This window comes from Idiotropiscis lumnitzeri, chromosome 5 (genome assembly GCF_059441095.1).
Source record: "Idiotropiscis lumnitzeri isolate Australia: NSW breed Sydney's pygmy pipehorse chromosome 5, RoL_Ilum_1.0, whole genome shotgun sequence".
Taxonomy (NCBI): domain Eukaryota; kingdom Metazoa; phylum Chordata; class Actinopteri; order Syngnathiformes; family Syngnathidae; genus Idiotropiscis; species Idiotropiscis lumnitzeri.
Genome location: NC_142395.1, coordinates 22,284,450 through 22,305,441, shown reverse-complemented (window position 1 = coordinate 22,305,441; position 20,992 = coordinate 22,284,450). Strand labels below are relative to the sequence as shown.

General features: G+C 42.3%; 1 protein-coding gene across 1 annotated transcript in view; it reads left to right on the top strand.

The window, feature by feature from the left end:
• gse1b (Gse1 coiled-coil protein b) overlaps positions 1-20,992 on the top strand; it is a 148,647-nt gene that overhangs the window by 24,025 nt on the left and 103,630 nt on the right. Inside the window, exon 2 of the mRNA XM_088295380.1 lies at positions 18,636-18,774. Coding sequence (XP_088151506.1) covers positions 18,636-18,774 — 139 coding nt within the window. The remainder of the gene's footprint in view (positions 1-18,635; positions 18,775-20,992) is intronic.

The following is a 20,992-nucleotide window of genomic DNA, read 5'->3' as shown; positions in this document are numbered from 1 at the left end:
TCTGTCCTCTACCACTGTCTTCCTCTTTTGTTTCAATACCATCGCGTTACCCCCCCACCCCCCAAACCTCCTCAAGCCTGCTTTAACGCGGTCCAATAATGAGACAGTGACAGATTACCCACAACCCTTTTAAGTACCCCCCCACACACACATCTCTCCTCCACTTAGTCAAAGTCAGAAAGTCTACCACAAGCATAATTTTGACACAGCCAGGGTGAGAATATGTAAACTAAGCATGTCGTACAGGTCTGTATGTTCTAGTGGCGTTGTTTTGTACACATGGCAGTGATGATGTCACTTTCAAGGTGCCGCGTTTGCGAAAGATATCTCGTGTCCATGTATTTTAAACTAATACCAAATCCAGTGGTACCTCAAGATATGAGTGAAATTCATTACGTGACGATGCTCGTAACTCAAAATCGTTCCCAAGAAAGCTGGAATTTTTTATTTTCTCTTTTAACATGGCAGTTTAATACAATGCAGACACAAAGAATTTCATAAGTCTGTCAGTGAGTCAATAAGATGGATTACCATTACCCGGTTTTCACAGAAGATAAAGAATATATCCCATGAGTGTTATATGTTATAATCCAAAATATCACATCTGGACAACTAAATACTTTCGGCAATGGCTAATAAAATGATTGATGCTCAAATCGTCCCACTCATGCTCTTTAGCTTGGTTTAGCATTTAGCATACTTGACGCTTAGCTTAGCACTTAGCTCAATAATGCAATTTTCGCTGCCGTTTCATGTCATGACAACATGGCTTTCTGCGACAACTTTAATCGTAAGCATATCCCAGGAGTAAATACAATCGCTTCTATGATTTCAACACACAAGAACATCATGTTTCGTTTCAGGGATCGTATCGAATTGTGTGTCCGTCATTACAAGAATACGTTGTAGTGGATCACCGTCGCAAACTCTTAAAGAGTTAAATTAACGTCGTGAGGGTAAGCCGTTCAGAAAATGGATGAATGGATGGATTTCTATATTTTTTTCAATCCTGCTCATGAGTCAAAGCACGATAATACTCGTTACACAGGGTTCTCGGTACGCGGGTTGTCTTCTGACATCACCTACTGTATCGTCTTCATTGATGGAGGTCAGTCTTTGCTCTCAGATGTGAGATTCTACGGACTCTAAACTCTTGTTTTATCAGTAGAACATGACCTTTGATCATAAACAAAAATGAAATTGTGGGGGCGGGGCCACTATTTCAGGGTATTCACATTTGTCAAAGTGCCAAGATTTGAATGTAGCCTCGCTACATTACTAGCATGACTTATTGTGAAAGAGCATTGCCAAAAAAAAAACTTTACTGGTTTGATGTAGTTTATTTATTTATATGTTTATTTATTTATATATTTATTTTTGGAACGTAGTGCAATCAATTAAAACATAAGAGAGGCGATAAACTCACAGGTAAACTCACACGAAGACCCGGAGGGACTGGTCCTGTCGACACCGGTGGTCACCGCCGTCTGTATGCTGCCATCCGTGCCTCAAATACATGAAGTAGATACTTGGTCCAAATTCTTTTTTTATTTATTTAATAATTATTATTTTTTTTATTACTAATACGAGTGTTGAACGTGTGCTTACGAGCACCACCAAACACCCACCTCGCCCTCCTTTTAGGCTCAAGCTGCACTGTGGTCTTCTCCGCCCCTGTTTCAGAGCACACAGTCATTATCTAATCTTCCATGTTTAATTTACAGCTTCGGCTGCTGCTGCCATATGCTCCTTTTGTCTCCGCCTTTACTCACACACACGAGCACACGCACACACACACACGCACACGCGTAGCTTTGCATCAACCCCAAAAAAAACAAACATGCCAACGAAAGTCTCCGCCCACCTCCCCTTGGGCGTGTGTTGACACAGACAGAGGTGTGTGTTTGCCTGATTATGTCTGTGTGTGTATTTCTTGTCAGCCAAGCGGGCTGTGTGGCAGAGCTGTTTTGAGGCGACAGACTGACCCGCTTGAGGTTAGACACCTTTTTTCTCCCCCCTCACCTCAATTTTTCCTTCTTCACTCCGTTGCTTCTGCTTTCCCTCTGTGTTTTTGTTTTTGTTGTTGCCGTGGGTGTGTCACTACGTCGCTTCTCATCGCAATAACCGGACGATGACCTTCTGATGTGTTGCGCAGTCGTGTCAGTGTGAACTATAAACGGACTACAGATGAGCACTCCCAGGGCCCCTTTTTTTTTTTTTTTTTTTTTTTTGCAGAGCCCCCCATCCTTATTCGTTTTCATGCCTCTACAGTCCTGCCATTATCAACCACATCCTCCAGCGCCTTGTTGGACACATAATGTACTCTAGTGACAGCAAGTGAAATACCGTGTAGTAATCGAAAGGTAGAGAGCGTCTGCTCCTTCCTTTGCTCTGCTCGAGATGCTCGAGATGAACATTTCTCTCTGCCCTCACTTTGTCCCAGCTGTTGGCATCTTTTCTTACCCGCACAGCTGCCTCTCCTTAACATTGCCCCCCCCCAATGGTCAGTAACACATGTTCTGAAATGACGTCTTCACACAGTGAGACACTCTCAGCAAGGGTGTGTGTGTGTGTGTGTGCGCGTGTGCGTGGGTGTGCGCGCGTGTGTGGGTGTGTGTGTGTGTGTGGAGGAGAGAGACACACTGAAAAGGAGGTTTGCGGTTAGCGAGGCTTTCTCTCTGGCTCCAGAGGCCCTGGCCAAGTCAGTGGTGAGGTTTGGCTCATTTCTCACTGCACACACTCTCTCTCTCTCTCTCTCTCTCTCTTTCTCTCTCTCTCTCTCTCTTGCTCTCTCGCTCTCTCTCTCTCGCTCTCTCTCTCTCTCTCTCTCGCACACGTGTGCGCGCATACGCACACACAGACACAAACAAGCTGTCTGCACTCTCTCATTCATTGATGCCCACTCTTTTAGTCTTCTTACCTCAAGGAGTCCAAAATACAACAAATTTTGCTTCTCTCATGATTAGACTAATTCGACTAATGGTTGTGGCTATGCTCGGACACGAAGGCATTCACACTTGTGTTACACTGGAGTCGCTGAAGATGATTGTCCTGGTGGTAATGCAATTTGGAGCAAAGGATTTCACAAAAACTTGACAGCGGGAACCACTGATGTCTATAATGCCACTTCAAATCTTTTATTTTTCCATTTCATACTTGTGTGACAAGAAAAATTGTTAGATTGTTCGTACGTGCCCATGAGAATAATTATAATCTGTCTGTGTGTGTTATTCCGTCATTTGTTCAACTATATAATGGTTGGAAAATCGCGATGATCGATGTTAGCCATTAGCATGTCAATTGTATTTTCTAAAATCAATAACAAATAATAATTTCATTATTCTAATATCTGGATTGCATTTTTGGCAGATAACTGTTTATTAACAAAATGTTGCTTATTTGGGATTGTTCAGCGATTTAAAAAAATAAATAAATAAAGAAATTAAAAAAAAAAAACATTTATGCAATTTAACAAGAGAGGGATTGGCTCACCAAACGTTTTAAAACTGATTCAGTGACAGGTTTCTGGTAAACACAAAAGATAATCAGTCTGCTTTCATGGAGAACTACAGAAATCAGATAGTCCTGACCACTGAGAGGCTGAAATCAGAGGATTCAATGGTTCGAAAGGATTATTTAATAGAGAGATAAGATAATCGAAGGCTGCTGGGATAGGCTCCAACATGCCCGCGATGCTGGTGAGGAAAAGCGCTTTAGGTCATGCCTGGCTGGATTAGTAGTCGATTAATCGATTCATTTGGTCATGTCTCGTATTTTCCGTGATTTCTTAGCATTAACGCCCATATGACACTGAGCGGAATATGTTTGCGAGTGTTTGCGAAGGTAGCGACCTTGAATGAAAAATCAACATTCCTCGTTTGCGAACCTTCGCCGATCAGTGGGATACTGGTTTTGCTAGCGGGCCTTTCTTATGGCAACATAGTTTGGTTGTTTTGAATGAACAATGTGTTGTTCTCTTTGTTTAATTTGACATTAAACTTCAACTTTTTTTTGAACTGCTGCTGAGCACTTTCATCTCAATTTTGACTTGCAAGTCAAAGCGCAACATTGTCCCGAGTGACAGCTTGATGTCATGGCGTCGCCTCAAATCACTTCCTCAGCGTCCCATCACATTCCTGTACTGCTCCCAGTCCCTCTCCATCGTTTCTGATGCTTCTTGTATTTTATGGATTAACAAGCACTATTATATAAGCAGTGCGGCCGTCAATTAATTTCTTTCTTTGACATTTTGGTTTATCAACAAGACCTCCAAGCATTCACGCACAATTACCGAAGACATGACATTTTCTGTATTGAAAAGGAAAGCGCTTGACGTGAGAGACAGCTGGCGGGGAGGTGTGATTATCGTCTCTTAATGTGGTCTCGGGGCTGTACTGGGTTGCTATTAATGTGGTCTTAAATGCATTACAACCCTCAGTCGTTCCAGCTGGGGTCACCACCAGGTGGGCTGAAAAAAAAAAAAAAAGCGAGTGAGAGAGAGGGGAATTTGGCGAAGGAGGAGGCAATGATGAGCTGATCTGAAGAATTATGGTCTTCACTGGAGTCTCTTCCTCATTTCCTTTTTGCATTCTGAATTTCTTCCAGTCACCGCACCGGCTCCCACTGCAGCTCGTCACTCATCTGACAGTGAAAGTGGGAGTTGTCGGTGAGCGGAGCCTTTAAAGGCAAGCCGCCGCTTTTTAAGAGCGCACATAAAAATGCAAGAAGCTGGCGCCATTTAAAAAGCCATCCCACTTATCAGGCGGTACAGCCTGGAGAGAAACAAAATAAGCAGAATGGAAGATGGAACAGCCGAGCTTGTATTTTTGTCGCTTTAAGTGTCAACCTTTTGAATGTTTAACTTTTATTTTTTTTTTATATATTTGACTATGTTGCACTTTTGCCTTTAACGGCAAATTCTTTTCACAAGGTTATTTTATAATGCTAAACATCCTTCCATGCATCATGAGAAGCTGAAGATGTGGTTTGCATCGACATTTTCCCTTTATCGTACTTAAATCTGCAGAGATTTGTGGTCATGTCGACCTCAGTATACAACATGTATAAATAAATGAATAGAAAAATGACTTATCCACGTTTTAGTAACACAGAGATGTTTTTTTTTTTTTATTTCAGAACTTTTACTCTTGTATTGTGGTGTCAGCATGTTTTGATTTTTATCTAACAAACTGTAGGTAAAAGTGGAATATCAATTTTCAAAACAGGCCAAATTTGACTAAAAATACTCTGACATCTATGAGAAAGCTGAAGAGGCATTTCCCCTTTTCAGCACGAGTATAACTGCAAGCGTATGTCCAAATCAACAATCATGGTATCGTATTTGAATGGCCTTGCCAGAGCTCGGACCTGAATCTAATTCAACAACTGTGGAGTGACCTGAAATGTGCTATTTACCGGAGATTCTCACGCAACCTACTTTATTTTATTTTAATTTTTTTTAAGAAACCACGTTACTTATAAACATCTGCTAGCTATGCTAACCCACACTCCGAAACCCCATAGACAGCCTTACAAAGGTATACGTTGCATTTTTTTTTTTAGCACAAATGGTGCAAAATTACACGTAAGGCCATATAACAAAACTCACAGGCATATATTCTTTATCCTCTGTGGAATATCAACTACTGTTACAGAAGCTTACTGAGGAAATCTGTTTTGAACCTCTTGTTTATTATTTATGTTTATATTATACTGCCCCCTACTGGCCAAAGCATTCACACCATTCAATTTTTTTTGTACAGTATAATGCTCTAGAGCAGGGGTGGGCAAGCGTTTTCATTGGCGTGCCACAATGGGTTCTAACATTTGACCGAGGGGCCAGACCAGGAGCAGATGGATGGAGTGTTTTGGTAACTTCATCTCATTGGAGAAAAAAATATATTTTAAATTTTAAATGAAAGTCAACAAAAGCATTACAACAATATATATATATATATATATATATATATATATATATATATATATATATATATATATATATATATATATATATATGACTTTGATAAACCACAGTATTTAGAAAATAAAACATTAACAACATTTATTCATTTAATTTTCTTCAAGTTCGGCCGGCCAGATTAAAACGTTTAACGTGCCACATGTGGCCCCCGGGCTGTAGTTTGCCGAAGCCTGCTCTGGAGTACAATTTTTTCACAAAAACAGTACAACAAATATTGTCTGTGCTTTTTGGATCATTAGAACTGATTAATGGGGTTTCCCTTCATTTCACTGGGCAACGTTGATTTGAGATGCAAGCTGTTTTGAGTCACGTTTATGGAATTCCCGTTACACTTGCAAATCAAGGCAGCACTGTACTGGCATTACACCCCTCATTTCATTTGTCTCACATTCAAATAACCTCAGCCTTTGTAGGTGTGCGTGTGTTTTATTTTCTAATTATGCTTCTTGATGGGCATGATCATGTGATTTTGTGTGGCTGTTTGTTAGCTGTCATAATTGGCAGCTTGACATACCGCTGAGCGTTTCAGCATGCATGGGTGCCTGGGATGTGGGCGTACACGCAGACACGTAAATCCCTCCCAACTGCTGTAATGCAAAACACACACACATGCACACACTCACACATACAGTAAAAAAAAAAAAATCCACCATGGCCTGCATGTCCCATTCTGCCAGCTGCTCACCACACAGCTACTATCCGCCTTGTTGCTAGGATACACACACACTAAGGGAGTTGCTCACCCCTTGTCATGCGTGTCGTGTTTGTGCCCCTAAAAAAGTAGACTTTGTGCATAAATTGTTGAGAAATCATCCTCTTAAATTTATTTAACCTCGCAAGTATCCTTTATTTTATTTTTTTAAATTCCTTTCCAATTTAGTGTGTTTTTCTTCAATGGTTTTGTGACATAAGCTCCCCTGGTCAAGAGGGGGCGGAATGAGGCCCCATTGATTTTGGAAAAGAGACAATAGAGGGCGCTAGCTGTCTATTTACCTCACGCTTGTACTGAGTGAGGACGGAGCACATCGTCGCTCTGTTTCTGACTCTTTTTTTCCTGCTCATCATCATCTCCACCTCCCTGGCTCCTCTCCCTACCTCTCTTCTTGTTTCATGCAGGTAACAATCCCAGTTCCTGCCCTCTCGTATTTTATTTTATTTTTTTTACATCCCTCCTCTTCTCTCCTCACGCTCCTCACTTCTTTGTGCCTCAGCAAAAGTGAATGAGTTTCCGAATCCTTTCCAGAAAGCCCTTCCATTGCTTCAAACATCTTCATCTATTGCCTCTCCCTCTCCCTGCGCCTCGCTCCACACATCCATCACTCTTGCCCCTCAGGCTTTGTTCTGTCTTAATCAGGGGCTTAAGTGTTGCATTCGCACCCAGACAATGCCTGCCATTCAGTCCGTGGCTGTGTAAATAGGTGTGTGCCCTATTTGTGCGGCAGCAGGCGGGCCGTGCCAGCTTCGAAGCTGTCGCTAGGATCAGCCAGGGCTCTCGAGCTTCTCCTCTCACACAGATGAGCAGGAGTTGGCCGAGCAGAATGTAAAGCTGCCATGCAATAGCGACACAAGCGTATTTAACGACCAATTCAAATACAGTGGTAAAAAAAAAAGAGCCGTTAAGCGATTTATTACCACACCCAGTTGAAGTTTTCACCGAACGAAACATAACGGAGAGAATTTCACAGTGTGTATTTTACTCATTCACTACCAGACAAGTAAAAAAAAAAAAAACTTTGACGTTTTTTTCCATCAATGGTAGTAAATGAGTTAAAGGAATGCATTGGGCGTTAACAGTACTCGCAGTCATATATTCTTTGTCCAATTCGTAGCAGCACAACAGCCATTTAATTATTAGTGCAATATTTTTTAATATATATGCAAATGTATATTCTTTTGTTTTATAAAGTACAATATTATGGGGTGTTTTTTTTTTAACCCATTAAAATATAATTACAATTGTTGTTTTCTTTGGAAGGATGGAACAAGCTATATTTCCATTAATTCAACAGCATTTATTTGGCAAAATGTTCAAATAGAATGATAAACTAGCGTCCTGTGACTCAAGCTTGATTACTGACCACCTGTCTGGGTTTTAAGGACTCGCCGTCGGCCTCTTCCCAGCTGGATGATGCTTGCTGTCACACTGGCGTCAAATGTAGCCAGGCAACTTCCTACCCACACCTGACCATCTGTTTACATCCACCGCACGGCATTCGACTTGCACTCAGAGAACTCTCCAGACAAACACGCGCATACCGTGTTGTGCAATTAATGCAACAACTCCAAATGACAGCAGCCTGGTCTAACATTTCCTCAATGCTATCTGTCCACCTCAGATGGCCATTTGGTCTTGTTAATCTATCGCCTGGCAACAGAGGCAGCCTATCAACAACCACCACGCCCCTAGCCACATGCTCATGGAGCGGGGCTGATTTGGATCTTTGAAAATGCATATATGCCCCCCCCCCTACCACACACACACACACACACACACACACACACACCGATACACACGTTAAACTCGCCACAAATCCTGGCTTGTCATTGCTCTCCATTGTTTGGCTGCGGTTGCTTTCTCCTGGTGTGACTGCCAGCAGATGGCTAGCACGGAGCTGTCAGAGTCGGCCCGGGGCCCACACACATGCACACGCGCGCACAGAAGAGTTGCTTACACAAAGAGTGTCTTATTGCACACAGAACATATGCGTAGTGTCCACTGAATGCCGCTATTGGCCCGATAACTGTTTATATGATACGTTCACTGGGTGGCATGATCCTTTATTCTCGTGCACGCACGCACGCACTTCTACATGCAGGCTGTGGAGACGCTGAGCTACAGGTGCCCCTCACGACCCCGTTCTCTCTAATGACTGTGTAATCTCATAAAAGGGCCACCTCACTACATTAGCATGTGTAAAGGCCTTTTGTGTTTCGGGCGAGTGTGTGCGTGCGTGCGCGCGTGCAAGTAACAGTTCTAAATCTTGCTCCGCTCCCCCTCTTCTATCGTGTGCGTCTTTGTGTGCGCGCGCGTGTGCGTATTTCAAAGTGTGTGTAAAAGCAGGTGTCAGACCTAATGGAGTGTGTCGGCCACAGCGTAAAAAGCAGCTGCCGCCGCCCGGGGTCGTCCTGGGTCGCCCAAAGGTGAGAGGTCGGGGTCGGTGTGAGGAGTCGTCTGTAGCTACACGACATTCCTCCGCTGGCTAATCATAGCGCTGATGAATGACTGCAAAGTGGCAGCTGGTAGACAGAAGGCTGTGGCTAAATGTGTGTGTGTCGGTGTCAGAGGAAGAAACTCAGGGGGAGGACGGAGTGGAAAGGAGGAATGTGAGGGGGAGGCAGGGGCTTTGAGCTCATCACACAAGTGTTGATTGTGTCAGGTTGGGATCCGGATGGAGGTCGACATCAGAGAGGATAACACATGCTTTTGTCTGAAATATAAAACCTCAACTCAAAGGTACAAACACACGCACAAGATGTTGAATCTGCAGGAAGCTGCTGCTAATGACAGGTTGTGTGTGTGTGTGTGCCCCCTGGACACACTTTACCAAGCCAGCAGAAAACAGCCTTTGTGTTGCGGTCTCTCTCCCTCCATATTTATGTATGCCGCTCTCTATCTATACTGCTCTCCCCCTGGAGGATACGCTTGTTCTGCTGTTCTCGGCTCAATATATTACCCACTGTATACGTTTTACTGTGGCCTGACAACAGATATATGAGCGGAGCTGTATTTATTTTGGCTGACACCAGCCTTTCATGATGCTTAAATAGTGCGGTAATGCCGCCACAAAATGCAAAAAAAACCAACATTTTACACGAGAAAAGTGCACCTTTGGAGAGATGGACAAAAATATGCGGACACTTGGCCATTAAACTGAAAGCGAGGGGGAATAAGAGCAACTTTGCAACTCTCCTGGGAAGTCTGTCAAGAATTTGGAATGAGCGCTGAGCCCTTGTGAGGTCAGTGGTCACTGAGAGAGTGGCTCACAATCTCCATTAAAGGTTAGGACTTCAAGTGTAAATTGATGGACTTTATGTGCACTTGGAACAAACAAAACAAAACAAAATTCTTTTGTTCATAACCAGTCAATAACGCTTCTTATCAGGCCATCCACATTTCATCTTGTGACATCTTTGTATATTCCCTCCATCTCATATAGTATCTTAATGCCTGTTCTTTGTTCACAGCACTATATGTTGATAATGTCGCAGTGTCGCTCAGAGGAGACGAGCTTAGAGAATCTGCTGTCTTACAAGCTTTAGGAGCTACAAGTGCAGCAAACAATACAAATAGTATTGACGTTTCCTGTCAAACTAAACATAAAAAAAAAAGAGAATCCCACCTTGTGTATTTAAAACAAACGCACGACTTTACTTAATTCTAACAAACAATACAAAACACCAAAATCGGCCTAACCTAGCATCGATAATTGCTATGTCATAAACTTTGACACTTGAACACAAATGGTGAAGCAACACAAAGGAAGACAATATGACTACTTGTTTTCTTCGTTCTCCAAAAAAAACTAATCTAATTTATTTATGACTGAGTCCCTTATAGTTGTTGTGAAAGTCTGCTTTTTCTGTAGCTTCATGACTGTGTTAGTAGCCAAGTCGCGCTCAACAGAGCGAGTCAAAACCAATTATTGACGATGCACAAACTTCCCTCCTATTTAATGATTGTATTACTCTAAAGTAAGATTAGAGGTACATTTTCCTTATTGAAAAATATTGTGACGAAATGGAGTAATTTTGGATGGGAGCCAGCAATGGATAAATGCAATTTCCGTTCATTTCAATCGCAAAATCTGATTTTAGATGGGGGTGTTTTGTGCACCACTGTGACAATAAGCTATAAGACGATGCATGAATCTGCTCTTTCTCTCTACAAGCCTGACTTTGCAACAAAAAAAAAAAAAATTCAAATCCTCCATGTCTGTGTGTGTATGTGTGAGTGTGTGTGTGTGTGCTCAGCTCAAAAGAAGGCACTCTAATCGTCAGCTTGTTTTTGCTCTGACCACAAGGCCAATCGATAGCACTTACCCTTTTCCTGTTAGACTCCCTAATAGACCTGGGAGAGAGGCGCTGCAGCACGGCAGTTGTCACCAATTGTGTGTGTGTCTGTGTGTGTGTGTGTGAGCATGCGTGTGGCTATCCGTCTGCACATACTGTACACATTTTGTGTGTTGTGTCTGAAATGTGTTCAATCTGAAGGATCAGCCTTGCTTCCTTCGTCACGCTGCGTCCTTATGCTGTATTTAAACACGCACACACGCGCGCACGCACTCCACACACACAAATATGTCCTAGTCCTATAAACTTGTAATTGTGTGCCTCACAGGGGTCAATAAAGTTTGATTCAAATGAAAGCCTTGCACTCACTCATCCTGACTTTGGAGGACAAAGGAAAGGAAATGTTTGTTATGCCATACCTTACTCTACATAATCAAAAAAAAAAAAAATGTTACTTTACTGATTACTTTCTTTTGAAAGTAACTGTTACTTTACTTATTACTTAATTTGAAGTAAATAAGTTAGACTACAAGTTACTTTAATAGTTACTTCCAACAGATACTGACAACCCTGCTTAAAAATAAATATGGCACCCTTGTAGTTTTTTACCTGATATATTTAGCTATTAATGGCGAAAATTAACATTTATAATGTACATTGTTTAAAAATATAATAACAGTCACACAATCAGCTGTGACTTTCTCTTGAAGCATGGATGAACGCTGTGTTGTGATGCGCATGTTTTTTTATGTATTTTTTTTTAATTTGATGCAAGTTTTTGAAGCTAGATAAAACTTTGTCGACGACACAAAGCTGAATATTTTTCAAATCAATGACAGTCTTTCAATCTTGAAAATGTGAATCTCTCTCCTTTCTCCATTGTTTATGTTGTATGGCATGCACACGTGAGCTGTCCAAAATGTGACATGACGGATATGTGATGTCAGTCTCTCAGCCGCGAATGTGAAGTTGAAGACTCGACTACTAATTAAATCTGAATCTCATTAGCATTCGTAATGTTTGCTCAGACTTGCTGTGATTCTGATGTTCATCATTAAAAGACTTTTGTTTGAAGTGAGGCATTTAGTCAAAGCATCAGCGGTGATATTACGTCTTTCACACTTTCACTTTAGTGCTGTTGAGCCATTTCAGGTCTGATTTTGTTGTAGTATTTTGTAGCTGCGGGGTCGGCTGTGCGTAACCACACAAGTGCAAAATTCAGTATTGTGGTCGTAGTTTATACACTAGAAAGCGTGTGCGTGCACTTCTGCAGTACATAAACATTTATTTGCTGTACTTTGTCAGAGTGTGAGGTTGTTTTTGTTTGTCTTCCTATGCCTTTGCCCTTGACTAACCCCTGCCAGACCTCAGGGCTTCCTCATGTGTTCTTATCAGGAATGTATGTGTGTGTTCAACATAGGCTGCTGAGGTGTAATCTGAGCCCTGGGCTAGGACAGCACTGCCGCAGTGTCCATCCAGGCAGAAAAAGCAACATTGGAGCCGCAGGGCTGATGGAGAAAAAGTGATGAGAGCGATGGAGGGACAGCCGAGAGAGAGAGAGAGAGAGAGAGGGACAGGGAGAGAGCGGACAAAGTGTAGCGAGCTCTTTTCAGTCCAGCTCAGTGGAAGAAAGATGTCATTGTGTGTCAGTTCGCTCCACTAACTAGCCTGTAGCTGGAGAAACAGATCTCTCGCTCACACTTTCTTGCTTTCCTCGCCTCCCACACCATATCCGCTTCCTTCTCTCATATCTTCTGGTCGTCGATCTTCTGCCTGGGTTGAGGCGTGCAAAAACACTCAGCAGCTCCGGGGAAAATAGAAACGAAAAGACTGAGCAGTGAGGCAGTCATTTCTAAAATGCAGGCAGAATGTAGTGCAGCGGTCGCACTACGGGTGAGCGAGATGGTGTGCGCCGAGGCCTCGGGGGCAAAGCGCGCTGCCGGGCCTCCCTCTGTGTTGCGAGGAGGGCAGCGCGCAACTTCCCCAACACAGAAGGGATCAAATCTTTAAATCCCCTGGAAATGTCAAGCACGTTTGATGAAATGTCAGTGGAGCCGCACACAAACACGCACCAGCCGCACACGCTGGCACGTTTGCACAACAGCATGGCGGGATGGCATTGTAGGGCAGTCACGTCCTGTGGGTGACATCTGCCTCGACTTCCCAAATCCCAAAGGGAGAGTCGCTGTATCCCTCTGGAGAAATATATTCCCAATGCTGGGAGGGTAATCCATGACATTTTTTACATGAGCAAGCATCTGCTTTGCTCCACTCTAATGCCAAGTAACACGACATTCATCCAGCTGGCTTAATTTGCTTATTTGTCTTTTCACTGGACTGTAGGAAGTATTAACGACTTATCAACGCGCAAACATTTCCATCACTCGACAATTTGCACACATGAGATGTAATCTAATACAAAAGCCGTAACTAAATTTTGCTATTGCAAATGTAATTACGCTGGTACCTCCAATTATTGATGACCAGAGTCGCATTTTTTTTCACGAGCCCTTTCTTGGATGTTTTTTTTTTTTTTTTTAATTTTTAATTTATTTATTTTTTATTTTTTATTTATTTATTTATTTATTTTTAAACCTTGCCTTCCATGCACTAAATCGGACCTGGGCAAACTACGGCCCGAGGGCCACATGCGGCCCGTTAAACATTTTAATCAGGCCCACCAAACTTGAAAAAAATTAAACAAGTAAACCCTGTTCATGTTTTATTTCCCTGTAATTCAGATATGTCCCTACTAGGTGGCGCACTCTAATCCAGATATTTCGTTTTAATGCATTTGTTCATTTTCATTTCAAATTAAAGCATATATTTTCTCTATATACAAGATATATATTTTTTTTCTCTGAAGAAGTGAGGTTACCAAAACACGTGCGCTGTTTTGTGCTGCTCCGGCCCCTCTGTCAAATTTTAGAACCTATTGCGGCCCACGAATCAAAAAGTTTGCCCACCCCTGCACTAAATGGTGACAGCAAACTTCACATTTTGCAGCAGAATGCCAATTTCAGTTGAAATTTAAACTTCAAACAAATAAAATGTTTATGAAACCAAATTTATAATTTATGAAAGACAATATATATTGAACCAAACGAAGAGAAGAATGCAAAATTCTTTAAGCCCCTATCTCACTGAACTGCGAACAATTACGACTGTTTTCAAAGACAGCGAATGTTGCGTTCGTCAAGTTTTGGTCAATGTCGCAAAAGTTTTCAAAATGTGCACGACATGTTCTCCAACAGTTCACAAGTGAACGTCTGCTGACCGTTTGGCATGAATTCATTTTTTTCTTTTTTTTCCTCGCAGTCGTAAATGTTCGTCTCTCAGCGGGATCGCCAATTTAGATGAGCTGGGCCCACTTATGTAATAACTGTATAATCATTAATATTATTGCAAAACATTTTTGCCCATTTTCATCCATCCATCCATCAGTTTTGCATCGCTGCGAAAAATGAATTACATTGACTTGAATTCATGCTAAGGCTCTTGTATGTTGGTTGACTTAAATGGAGTGTCCAGTAGCGACTCAACCGTGAACATTTAGTGTACACTCAGTCTCCTCCTGTGCAGCACCAGCTGACAACCCGACTTGCCATTGATCTCCCCCGAACCTTTGTCGACTCTTATCGACTTCCTCCAGTGTATTTCCTGTTTAGACCTTTTGTCGGTGTTTGTGGATGGGTTCACCCCCTGCCGGTGACACGCACACAAACACCGTCCCCGTCAATTAATGTTGTAGTTGTCGCATGGCGGTCGCTGCACGGCGCTCAGCTATCGATTCGCTCGGCTTTGAAGAAAGTGGAGTGGACAACGAGGATGTGCTTACGTCGTGAAGGATCAAGTCAGTACCATTAGAAGTGTCGGTAGACGTTATTTGTTGTTGGTCACTTCATTCGTTGCACTTGGAGATGCTCTTGCCTCTCAGACATAACTACTCTGAAAGTGAGCCCCCAAAAAATCCAAGTCACTCCGTAAAGAAAGTGTCGATTGAATTATCGTCATCAAGTCTAGTTCTTGAAAATGCTTGAAGGTGAATTTTTAATCATGGTCCAATATTCTCCTCCTTCGTAACTAAAGCTTCAAGCGCATGTAGAACCAATCACAAGCGATAGTGATGGATAGATAATGAGGGGGCGGAGCTACTCACTCGTCACCGGGCCTGCCGGATGGCTTTCTAGAGGTGAATCTAGAATCTGATTGGCTAAAAGATGACTCAGTGATTTCAATGATGTGTGTGTGAGAGGTCGACACCCGCACTCGAGGTTCCGACGGCATTGGACGAAATAACGTGCATGGCAACACATCGAAGCTGAAATCTGATTGGACAAAAAAAAACAAGAAACCGACAAACAACCGGAAGCCACATAGCTACGACATTTGATATGAAATGAAGACAATAGACTGTTAGAAATGAACGTAGGTCTGTTCTTCTGATAACGTTGTTTTCACGATAACATAAAACAGTCCAGATGGCTTTACAGACACAAACATGGACATGCACTTTTTTTTTTTTCTCCATTTAGTTAACAATTATAGCGCTGGCAGCAGTCTTCCTTTTACTAATTTTATTTTTGAGCACGTCATCTTAAATATGACGTGGGTGAGCTCAGTTGAGGTCACGACTGTCTTGGTCGACAGACATCAACGCACATAGACATAATCAATATCTGTGTAAATCTCAAAGCTCTTGTTTATTGGTACTCAAGCACTAATACCGTCTGATCCATCGAGGCCTGAAAGCTGCCAGCAGACTCAATCTGTGGTTCAACATCCTCCATTAGCAGCCGAGTCCTCCTCGCCGATTAGAGGAGATATTGCTCAACAGTGGAATTAACCTCAATTAGCACTACCTCCGTTGCTATTTCTCATTTCACCTCCTGACTCGTGCGCTGCATCTTCTACGCACCTCTTCCACTGTGACTCGACATGAGTGTGCACTCATCAACACTCGATCCCGAGTCAGGTTTTTAATGACATCCCTTTTGTAGCTGCGGCGCTCATGTACTTTGTGCCCGCAAGACACTCATGTTGTCCAACATGACACAGTGAAAATATCAAGTGTGATGAGTCATGTGAGAGCAACGGTGTAACGTTGAGCATCAACCCTGCTTCATCTTTAAGGGCCAATATGTTGCGTTGCTCAACCGTCCGTTTTGGCAATTCATAGGAATTGTTTATTTTGCCGCCTCTTTTGTATAAATGTGTGCTTTTAATCAAGAGAGGATTCCTCTGGAGTAATAATTTGTCATTTACTTAGCACACATTTTTATTGAGAGAAAGTTCAATTCAGTTCCGACTCAGTGATGATGTGCAAATGGTGCACTTTGATTGACCGGCGACCAATTTTTGGATTTCTATTTGTGTGATCAATGAAAAATCTTATCTGATCTTGTCACAACAACAGTCTGTTTCAGCTAACAAGCAATCATGTTTTCATGATTTCATTGACTATCAGAAGCAAAAATTGATAGTGCTGGGTGGGAAAAGTAGGCGGATCCCGAGGCTAACTTCAGCTGACAGCATAGAGCTAATCGGGAGTCCGATCAATGCCGTAAGACTGATTAAAGCTGCCCCGTTCTATAAAAATCAACAGCCTTTCTTTAGTTTTGGATTTTCGCAATGTAAATTATACCGTATACAAAAAGTTCTCAGATGTAGATTAAGAAGTGCTTTCTTGTATGAAACTGAAAAGCACTTCTAAAAGCCTTTTTGTTCATCTAATGATTGATTGATTGGCGGGCCACAATGGGTTCTAAAATTTGAGAGAGGGGCCGGACTGGGAGCAGATGGATGGAGTGTTTTGGTAACCTCACCTCATCGGAGGAAAAAAAATACATTTAATGAACAAAAGCATTACAACAATATGTCTTTGAAAAAACACAGTATTTAGAAAATAAGATATTAACAATGTTTATTCATTTACATTTCAAGTTCGGCAGGCCGGATTAAAACATTTAACGGGCCGCCTGTGGCCCCCGGGCCGTAGTTTTCCCACCCCTGATCTAATGACAATAAGACAATATCTATAAATGGAGAAAGTTCAGCACTGTCGGGAATCCTTAGAAGTGGCATCACACATAATGCGCAACAAGGTGAAGAAAAATTGGAGTGTCATCTGAAGAATTTCTGGCACATGCTGACGTCTCTGTTGCCAGATCTACAAAAGGTCACGTTAAACAAGAATAGATGGCATTAGAGGACACCAGCAAGGAAGCCGCTGACGTATACAGTAAAAAAAAAGAATGAAAAAGTTCAGAGGACAGATGATACCAAAGTTGAATGGTGTGTTGAATTTACTCAATTTGATTTCGTCACGTGGTTCCCCAAAATTAAATAATCTGGATTCAGGTAGATTATTTAACTAGATATATTCTACTTAAAAACCGACCATTGTACTACTGCGTATGTTCACTTTAAATGATACTTTTTTTAAGTAGGTATATCGTCTACTAGCTCAGGATGTGTTTTTGTCTCAGCCTGCTTGCTGTCTCCCTGACACTCATCAATGGTAGAAGTTCCTTCAAAGTCCTTCCTTTCCTTTTCTGACAGCCGCGCTCTGCTGCTCATGGTCACCTCGCTTCCCTCCTCAAGGCTCATCCTGGGTTCTCCTCAGCTGTGGAGTGGAGCACGAGCACATCCAAACAGACTGAAGCTGTCACAGCTGCTCTTTATGTCTTTGATTGCACCTGCTTTTTGACTTCTGGAACTTCACAGGAATGGTACTTCCTGTGCTGCATCGTTTTTTTTTTGTTTGTTTTTTTCTTCCTACTCTTCTTTGTGTTTTTTATAGCGTGGATGTCAGCACCTCAAATAGTTGCAACCAATGATGAGCTGGTTGACGCTATAATTGCCAATTATACACAATCATTCTGTTTTTCATTCATTTGATCACTCGGTTGCAAAATGGGGAGATAGTTTATATTCATTACAGGGTACTGAGCTAGTTTGATACATTATTGTTGATGACGGTGACCTTTGCAGGGTCAGTTGCTCTAAGTAAAAAAAAAAAAAAAGGGGCTCGTGCGTAATTGATGGCGTCCTCCCAGAAGCAGAAGAAGCAGAACGTGCTTGCTGAAAGCTTCAGCGAAAGGCCAGCTTCCCCTGAAAGCTCAGAGAAGTCAAGTTTTACGAATGTGAAATTGCGCAACACAAGCGAAACCAAATTTACAATAGAACTAACTTGTTACACTCTGTACTTGTAGAAGCCTGAAGTGAGAACCACAACATACTATTTCATTGTACTCACCCGATTTATTTGGTCGGGCGCAGTACAAATTTAAAACATGTTTTGTTTGGGCGAATATTTGGTTAGGCACGTATTTTATGATCAAAACAAGTCTACTTTGGAAATGACTCGCTGTGAATAACCTGCTGACTTTGTTTAGAGATTCATTGCTGCAGAATGAAATGTGGTGCACCCGACACACACATTGTGACATTCCATACCATTTTGAGAAATAACACTATCTTGATTTTTTTTTTTTTTTTTTTTTTTTCATGGGGCTGATTCATAATTTGTTTTTAATTGTTACGCATGCAACCAATAGCCTACCAAGGTATTGTTCTCGGTTTCTGCGTATAAACATAAGCGTCTCTACTTTACTTAAAGTTGAAACCTCTTCTTATCTTTCAGGCCGACACTGCGACAGCGGAGTCGACTCGAGCCGGTGAGGCGGGAAACTTAAAGACCTCCCAACCTGCAGATGACCACGCTCCTCACCCTGTGACCTCGGAGCCGGAGATATCAGAGCCAGTCGACCGCCCGCGTTCCAGTGAGTCAAGCCCTCATGAATGCCAAATATTTAAAAAAAAAAAAAAAAAACGGTGCTTTGATTTTTCAGTTGCGTAAGAAATTAGGGAATTTCAATGCTCGCAGTTGGCGCCCAAGCTGCACGTAGCAATTCCTCCGTGCTTGCAGTTTTCTATAAAGGTGCTTGAGTAACTTATTAACTGCTAACTGATTTCATTGTGCAGAGCGATGGTTTTGCTTTCATGAGCAATTTTTTTTTTCCATGCAAACCAAATGTTCACTTTTGTTTGCTCCAATTGTGAATGGATGTATTCGCTTTCACGGCTTCACATCTCACAGATAATAATCGTCATACACTACTTCACAGTCTCAGTTATTTTTATTTGCATCACCGATGATGCGGCTATTCAGTTGAACAAATTGTTTGTCTGTAACCATGCTTTTCTACTTTGCCGCGTCCTCTAGCTTCTGGCACTTATTGAATCAGTTTTATTTGGTTAAAGATTTCAGCTTTATTAGGTTGCTTTGCTCCTTCACTGGAAATGCCATAAAATGCTGTTAGAAATTTGAAGAACGACATCCTGTTGAATAGGAGAGAAGAGATGAGTATTTCATGTTAAAGCAGGAGCATGGTCTAAAAAAGAAAGATAACGTGGAAATGTGTGAGTGCGCCCTGAGGGCTGCCATCACCGGCGCTAAGTGTTTACGTGGAAAGCGCTGGAGTCGCCTCTTATTGAGGTTTCTATACGCTACCTTATCACCAGGACTGCTTCATCCTTTTCATCGTTTTTTTTTTTTTTTAATGATTTGTCCACCCACTCTTCTTTCTTTATCTCTCCATCCCAGCTCTCTTATTCATCCCTTCCCTACCTGCCTCTTCAGATCAACGTTCCTGCCTACTCAGGCTTCCTCCCTTTTTTTTTTCTCTCAGGCTATTTTCTGTTTAGCCATGAGGTCCCCTCCGGTCGTTTACAAAAAGCGCTCTCTACGCACACACACACACACACGGCAACCCTCCATCAACCACAAGTTGGTCTCTGACACTTGGTTAAAGAGTCGTGACAAAGGCCGCAGCATGAACCCACACATGCACGCCGGAGTCCGGCGCTCATGGGGCTTGAGAGCTGCCTTTTCATGCGTTATTTACGTTCTCGCCGTGGCGTTAGTTGTACTGTGGCTCACGTTGACATGGCACGTCCCATTTCCTCTGCTCATGTGGAAAAAAGGACCTGTTCACACACACGAGCAGAGGATGCGCCCTCTCGGGGTGTGTCGTTGTGCGTGTGTGCGTTTCATTTTTCTGGTCATCCCTGCAATTTGCACTCACTGGTCTGAGCAATGAGCACACCTGCATCGATCCAATAAAACAGCTGGACGAAAGGGCTTGTGCTAATTTCGAGGTTCCACTTTATTCACGATTGTGTGTCCTTGACATGTGTTTGTCTGTGCATAACACAAATTGCAGATGTAATTGTTATGTAATGAGGCTTTCAGCGTATTGTGATGACAACATCACAGCTGGACTTGGCAGTCGTTCCACTCTGGCTGCTGGCCAATTCAATACAATTGCAATTACCCACCGTGGGTGTGTGGAGCACCACCAGGTTGGGAGTGTACTTCATGATATTTGGCTTTCTTTTCGGAGGCGGACGCCGGTTCCTTTATTAGAGATTAACACCGTGTGAATTAGTCGCGTTCCATGAGGTCCATTGAGGACGTGTCGCAAGGAAAGATATAAAATGATGACTTGGCAGGCAAAACCGGGTAACAAGTGACAACCAGTGGGACATGAGGAGGGACGACACTGCTTGCTCACACCCCTTCCGCTGCTTCGCTTTTATTCTCTTGTGTACCACCCACAACGGAGGTTGGGGTCAACGTCCCAGGAGACCGTCAAGCTGGTCGCAGCGACCGCAAAGCTGATAAAAAGGTGCCACTTCACTGTGCTCTTTTTGCCTCCAAGCAAAGTTAAGGTTGAGGTCATCAAAAGTCTGTTGTTTGTTATTAGTGTATTATAATAGTGCGCCAAAGTATAAATTCTCGACTGTCTGTCATAAAAAGACAAAAATGGATGAAAATCGAGAAGTTGCGTTTTTTTTTTTTTTTTCAAAAATTTTTTGAAGCTCTCATGAGCAATAAACTGGCTGAATTGTGTACATATGTATGGCAACGTTAGTGTTTAGCCAAACAGGATGTCAACTTTGGTTTTGTAGTAAATCATTATTGGATTCATGTTCATC